Below are 7495 nucleotides of genomic sequence, written 5' to 3' on the forward strand. Positions count from 1 at the left end.
CCAGCCCCTCCTCTACCCCTCCCAGCCCCTCCTCCTACCCCTCCCATCCTCTCATCTACCCCTCCCAGCCTCTCATCTACCCCTCCCAGCCTCTCATCTACCTTCCCAGCCCATCATCTACTTTTCCAGCCCCTCATCTACCTCTCCCAGCCCCTCATCTACCTTCCCAGCCCATCATCTACTTTTCCAGCCCCTCATCTACCCCCCCCCCCCCCTTTCCTTTCTTCTTCAGCTGGCGCCTCACCAGCGCCTCGCCCAGACGCAGCACACCTTGGCCCAGCCACCTGGGTGTGTGGGGGTGTCGGGATATAATGGAGTTATGGAGGACATTAGCGGCGGGTGTGTGTGTAATAGGCACACACCACCACCACTCCACTGTGGCTTACCTGCCTTCCGCCTCCACCCACAGACACCACCACCACCACCACCACCACTATTCGCACCTCCACCACCACTATTCGCACCTCCACCCATCACCTCCACCCACCACCACCTGATGAGGGTGAGCCTAAGACGTCCGTCATTAGGTGATAATTTTGTGCACCTTTCAAGGCATGAGAGACATCAGAGTTATTTCCTCTCCTCAGGTATATAGCTTTAAGTGGCTCGGTAGAGGATATAACTTTAATTGTACACCTCATTGGGCAGCAGTGGACTCCCAGGCCTATCCCCTGGGCAGCAGTGGACCCCCAGGCCTATCCCCTGGGCAGCAGTGGACCCCCATATATATATATATATATATATATATATATATATATATATAAATTTATTTTATCACAATCAACATATTTCGGAACATTGTGAGTGCTAAACATTTATCACATTTATCAACATTTATCGTGATAAACACATTTCGTGCTGTACACATGAAGTAAGTTACGAGACGTACACACAAATACGTCTATGACTCGGTACTCAGACAAGGGACATTCACACACTTCAACAAAAGTAACAATCTTGGTGCAAAATTCTTATCTCCAGAATATCGTCACTCCGTTGTGACACATCCAGGCTATTAGTTCGGGAACAGTCCTTATCTCAGTGTTTCTATATACAGTAATGAACGGGCACTCAAGAACATAATGGGTGAGGGTGTGAGCATTATATATCACTCATTCCTTTATTTTTGGGAGTTTTATTCTAGGCTCCGGTTAATTCCTACGCTCCTGTTAGTGCCTATGCTCATGTTAGTTCCTATGCTCCTGTTAGTTCCTATGCTCATGTTAGTTCCTATGCTCCTGTTAGTTCCTATGCTCATGTTAGTTCCTATGCTCATGTTAGTTCCTATGCTCCTGTTAGTTCCTATGCTCATGTTAGTTCCTATGCTCATGTTAGTTCCTATGCTCATGTTAGTTCCTATGCTCCTGTTAGTTCCTATGCTCATGTTAGTTCCTATGCTCATGTTAGTTCCTATGCTCCTGTTAGTTCCTATGCTCATGTTAGTTCCTATGCTCCTGTTAGTTCCTATGGTCATGTTAGTTCCTATGCTCATGTTAGTTCCTATGCTCCTGTTAGTTCCTATGCTCATGTTAGTTCCTATGCTCCTGTTAGTTCCTATGCTCCTGTTAGTTCCTATGCTCATGTTAGTTCCTATGCTCATGTTAGTTCCTATGCTCATGTTAGTTCCTATGCTCATGTTAGTTCCTATGCTCATGTTAGTTCCTATGCTCATGTTAGTTCCTATGCTCCTGTTAGTTCCTATGCTCATGTTAGTTCCTATGCTCCTGTTAGTTCCTATGCTCCTGTTAGTTCCTATGCTCATGTTAGTTCCTATGCTCATGTTAGTTCCTATGCTCATGTTCCTATGCTCATGTTAGTTCCCATGCTCCTGTTAGCTTTAGTTTTGGACCTGAGGCAACAAGTGATGTAAGGAAGAGTTAAATAATGTAATGAAAGCCATTAAGAAGGCGGGGAAGAGGGAGGTGGGAGGGGGAAATGGTGGAGGGGAGAGACTTTTCGAGCGGTGGGGGTGGAGGGAATTAGGGAGGGAATTATCAGTGGAAAACGCCAAGTCATTACGAATGATTTAAAAAAATAAAAATCCCAGTTGCGCCGAGTGCTCTTGTGTCCAGAAGCTTAACATAGCACCAAAAGCTTAACATAGCACCAAAAGCTTAACATAGCACCAAAAGCATAACATAGCACCAAAAGCTTAACATAGCACCAAAAGCTTAACATAGCACCAAAAGCTTAACATAGCACCAAAAGCACCTGTGTTACAATATGTAGCCCGAGGTAGTGCAGGAGGTCTCACTAATGTTGCTAGCACTCGGAGTGGTGGTGGTGCGAGTCGCTTGGTATAACTCCAACGGTGAAAGAATGAATTGTGTAACCTCCCGCCAAACACACACCGAAACTACGACGTTGGTACAACGTTCGAACAAGTTTTAACACCTCCTAACCAGTTATAACAACCAATATAGCAAGTTGTAACAACATTCTAATACGTCATAAGCACGTTAAGCCAAGATGTAACAACTTTATTACAGTTGTAACAAGCGGAAAATAGAGACAGTTTCAGTTTGTGTTTGCAGGGCTCTGCTCTCTCTCGGGTTCTGAAAATTGAGAGGAAATTTTGTAGCCTGTTTGGCACCTATTTTTTTTTTTGTTCCTAAATACTTATCATTTTTGAGAGAGTAAAGAGGAAGGAGAGGCATAGGTGAAGGGAAGTGTAGAAGTGGGAAATACAGTGAGAGGTATGAAAGCAGGCGGGCTGTCCGCCTTGCTGATACCATGTGTGGGTGTTGGCAGCTAAGCTAAGCTAAGCTGGCTCCCTCTTGTCAGGGAGCTGACAAGAGGGAGTAATACTTATCATGCTGGTAATTATCAGCATGATAACTGGTAATTAATTAAAAACTGGTAATACTTATCATGCTAGCATGTTTTGATTCATTAGTTTTGATACTCATGATAACGCCAAAATCATCCTTTCGCTCTTAAAATATATGCTTGACAAATTTAAACCCTTAGGTAGCACCGGCTACTTAAAATAAGGTGTAAACACTTGTTACTTAAGGTAATTTAACCTCTTTACGCCCAAGATGGTCATTAACCAAGACGTATTACTTATGAGAGTTAAGAGCACCGCATTACCAGCGAAAGTTACAGTGTTGGAGGGAGACGCTGCTCCCAGCACCCCGCCTCTTCTAATGGTAATGATGGCCATAGAGGCGAAAATCGCATCTGCATGTTTATTGGGAGCGCTCTTATCCCCCGGGCGAGTGTGCCCAAGTGGCAACCCCGTTACCTGCCTGGCCTCTGGTAACGTCGTTAAGAGCGCATTACCTCAGGTGAGAAGTGCCACGTGGTGCAGCTGGCGACGCCTGAGGGGAGAGCTCCCTCGCTGAGGGGAGGATTATTTCTTTTTGGGGAGAGGGGAGATGGGGGGGGAAAAGGGGAGTGGCTGTGGAGAGATGGATCCTTGAGTAAGGTGAAGGTGTAGGAAATGATAGAGTAGTTGCAGGAAGTGGTGGGGAGGTTTGGGGCTGTGACGAGGTGGGGGGGGGGGTGTGGGAGGGGGTGTGGAGTGGGGGTGAGACATGTTGTTGTAGTGACGAGGGACAGTGGTGGAGGACAGGAGGGAGGGAGGGGGGGGGGATGTGGTTATGGTATTGAGGAGAGTGGTATTTTTTTTTCTACCCCAGACGTGGCCACACATTTACAATGCTAACCAGCATGTATATACATTTTCTTCTATCCTCCATGGACAGGGTGAGAGATCTGTTAAACATATACTTCAGTGAGCTATTGAACAATCAACAACGGAAGGTGATTGTAGGGCTTTTAAAATAGGGGAGTTGTGTAGCTGTGGTGATGACTTTCAGAGGGGGGGAGGGGTCTACATGTAGTAATTGTACCAGTGTTTGACGATGGTGGTGGTGGGGTTTGACGATGGTGGTGGTGGGGTTTGACGATGGTGGTGGTGGGGTTTGACGATGGTGGTGGTGGGGTTTGACGATGGTGGTGGTGGGGTTTGACGATGGCGGTGGTGGGGTTTGACGATGGCGGTGGTGGGGTTTGACGATGGCGGTGGTGGGGTTTGACGATGGTGGTGGTGAGTGTTTGACGATGGTGGTGGTGAGGGTTTGACGATGGCGGTGGTGGGGTTTGACGATGGCGGTGGTGGGGTTTGACGATGGCGGTGGTGGGGTTTGACGATGGCGGTGGTGGGGTTTGACGATGGCGGTGGTGGGGTTTGACGATGGCGGTGGTGGGGTTTAAGGAATGGTGGTGGTGGGGTTTGACGATGGTGGTGGTGGGGTTTGACGATGGTGGTGGTGGGGTTTGACGATGGTGGTGGTGGGGTTTGACGATGGTGGTGGTGGGGTTTGACGATGGTGGTGGTGGGGTTTGACGATGGTGGTGGTGGGGTTTGACGATGGTGGTGGTGGGGTTTGACGATGGTGGTGGTGGGGTTTGACGATGGTGGTGGTGGGGTTTGACGATGGTGGTGGTGGGGTTTGACGATGGCGGTGGTGGGGTTTGACGATGGTGGTGGTGAGGGTTTGACGATGGCGGTGGTGAGGGTTTGACGATGGCGGTGGTGGGGTTTGACGATGGTGGTGGTGAGTGTTTGACGATGGTGGTGGTGAGGGTTTGACGATGGCGGTGGTGGGGTTTGACGATGGTGGTGGTGGGGTTTGACGATGGCGGTGGTGGGGTTTGACGATGGCGGTGGTGGGGTTTGACGATGGCGGTGGTGGGGTTTGACGATGGTGGTGGTGAGTGTTTGACGATGGTGGTGGTGAGTGTTTGACGATGGTGGTGGTGAGTGTTTGACGATGGTGGTGGTGAGTGTTTGACGATGGTGGTGGTGGGGTTTAAGGAATGGTGGTGGTGGGGTTTGACGATGGTGGTGATGAGGGTTTGACGATGGCGGTGGTGGGGTTTGACGATGGCGGTGGTGGGGTTTGACGATGGTGGTGGTGGGGTTTGACGATGGTGGTGGTGGGGTTTGACGATGGTGGTGGTGGGGTTTGACGATGGTGGTGGTGGGGTTTGACGATGGTGGTGGTGGGGTTTGACGATGGTGGTGGTGGGGTTTGACGATGGTGGTGGTGGGGTTTGACGATGGCGGTGGTGGGGTTTGACGATGGCGGTGGTGGGGTTTGACGATGGTGGTGGTGAGGGTTTGACGATGGTGGTGGTGGGGTTTGACGATGGTGGTGGTGGGGTTTGACGATGGCGGTGGTGGGGTTTGACGATGGTGGTGGTGGGGTTTGACGATGGTGGTGGTGAGTGTTTGACGATGGTGGTGGTGAGGGTTTGACGATGGCGGTGGTGAGTGTTTGACGATGGTGGTGGTGAGGGTTTGACGATGGCGGTGGTGAGTGTTTGACGATGGTGGTGGTGAGGGTTTGACGATGGCGGTGGTGAGGGTTTGACGATGGTGGTGGTGAGGGTTTGACGATGGCGGTGGTGAGGGTTTGACGATGGTGGTGGTGAGGGTTTGACGATGGCGGTGGTGAGGGTTTGACGATGGTGGTGGTGAGGGTTTGACGATGGCGGTGGTGGGGTTTGACGATGGCGGTGGTGAGTGTTTGACGATGGTGGTGGTGAGGGTTTGACGATGGCGGTGGTGGGGTTTGACGATGGCGGTGGTGGGGTTTGAGGGATGGTGGTGGTGGGGTTTGAGGGATGGTGGGAGGGATTTTCCGACTTTTTGTAATGTGTTGTGGGTTATGGATGTGGAATGGGCCAAATGGGTGTATTACGTGAGGAATATTATGTAATTATGAGCGGAGAGCGTCAAGCCAGCACGACTGTGTAGCGTAGAATGTTAGTGATATTAAATGTTAGCAGGAGTGCAGGCTGGGGTTAGGTTATATACTGATTGTATGGGTTTGTTAAGTTACAGTGAAGCCTCAGGTGTGTGTGTGTCAAGGCTGGGCGTGTGTCAGATGACACCAAGGTGTTTACCAGGCCACACACTAGAAAGTGAAGGGACGACAACGTTTCGGTCCGTCCTGGACCATTCTCAAGTCGGACTTGAGAATGGTCTTGGACGGACCGAAACGTCGTCGTCCCTTCACTCTCTAGGGTGTGGTCTGGTCAACATACTTCAGCCACGTTATTGTGACACACCAAGGTGTGTAAGATGGGGGTGATCAACTTGGTGGACCAAGTTGATCACTTGGTCAACCAAGTTGGACCAAGTGATCAACTTTTTTTTTCAAAATATTTAGCTAGATGTAGAGAGCAAGCAGTGCAAGAAATCGTCGTGGGTGTCAGAATATGCTCCAGGAACACAGTTCCCTCTTGAATTCTAGAACTCTGATCAACCGATGTTTGTTCCATACCCAAGACCATTCCTACTGCAAAGATGGTTGTACAAACCCAAAGCATTTGGCCTCTAACCTTAGACAGGCAAACATTCTTACAGATTCAGATAATACAGTGAATTATTGAACCCCTGAACACAGGTTATTGTAGTGCTGTAACAATGCAAACCAATACATTTTCGTCTGTACCACAATGAGTTAAAGCGCTGCTTCAGTAAATAATGAGTTACAGAGCAGGCAGTCACACAAGGTGATCGGAGTGTAGCTTGACTGGTGGGTGTAACTGGACAGTCATAAGGAATTGGGGTCAGGTCCTAATGTCCCCTTTAAAAAGGGTGGGGGTTAAACCCCATGCCAAACCTCTGTTAGTCGGTGGTGGTGAAATTGTCATTGCAGAGTGCGTAGAGTTTTATAATTGTGTTTTGAAAAATTTAATATATTGAATCCTCACTAATATTTCTGCAGAATATTTTTTTCTATGTGATTAAGTGTTGGAAGCTGCCATAACCTATAAGCTGCCTGGATGGACTATCCGGCGGTGCCCGGGTAATGGAGATGGCTACAGTGATGAAGTGTGTCCAGTGAAGATGTGGCCTCCGGCACCCGAGCAACGCCGGGTACTCGAAGGAATAAAGTACTGCACTTGAGTTAATATTTAAGGAGAAATATTTTCTCCTGTGTTATATTTTGTCTCAAATTATACATGTGGTCTTAAGTTAGGAGTTTATGTTGGCCCTTCGAGAGTCTCCCTAGACCAGTGTGGTCACACCAACCCGTCCTCCCTGCCACACCCACCCGTCCTCCCTGCCACACCCACCCGTCCTCCCTGCCACACCCACCCGTCCTCCCTGCCACACCCACCCGTCCTCCCTGCCACACCCACCCGTCCTCCCTGCCACACCCACCCGTCACCCCTGCCACACCCACCCGTCACCCCTGCCACACCCACCCGTCACCCCTGCCACACCCACCCGTCACCCCTGCCACACCCACCCGTCACCCCTGCCACACCCACCCGTCACCCCTGCCACACCCACCCGTCACCCCTGCCACACCCACCCGTCCTCCCTGCCACACCCACCCGTCCTCCCTGCCACACCCACCCGTCCTCCCTGCCACACCCACCCGTCCTCCCTGCCACACCCACCGTCCTCCCTGCCACACCCACCCGTCCTCCCTGCCACACCCACCCGTCCTCCCTGCCACACCCACCC

At 50.3% G+C, this 7495-nt stretch overlaps 1 protein-coding gene across 1 annotated transcript; it reads right to left on the minus strand.

Moving 5' to 3' along the window:
• Nucleotides 1-1135: 1135 nt before the first annotated feature.
• Nucleotides 1136-1798, minus strand: LOC138367273 (UDP-3-O-acylglucosamine N-acyltransferase-like). Its single transcript, XM_069328690.1, has one exon. The coding sequence runs from the start codon at nucleotides 1796-1798 to the stop codon at nucleotides 1136-1138; it is 663 nt and encodes a 220-aa protein (XP_069184791.1).
• Nucleotides 1799-7495: the final 5697 nt, after the last annotated feature.

The sequence above is a fragment of the Procambarus clarkii genome, chromosome 21 (assembly GCF_040958095.1).
Source record: "Procambarus clarkii isolate CNS0578487 chromosome 21, FALCON_Pclarkii_2.0, whole genome shotgun sequence".
Classification (NCBI taxonomy): Eukaryota; Metazoa; Arthropoda; class Malacostraca; order Decapoda; family Cambaridae; genus Procambarus; species Procambarus clarkii.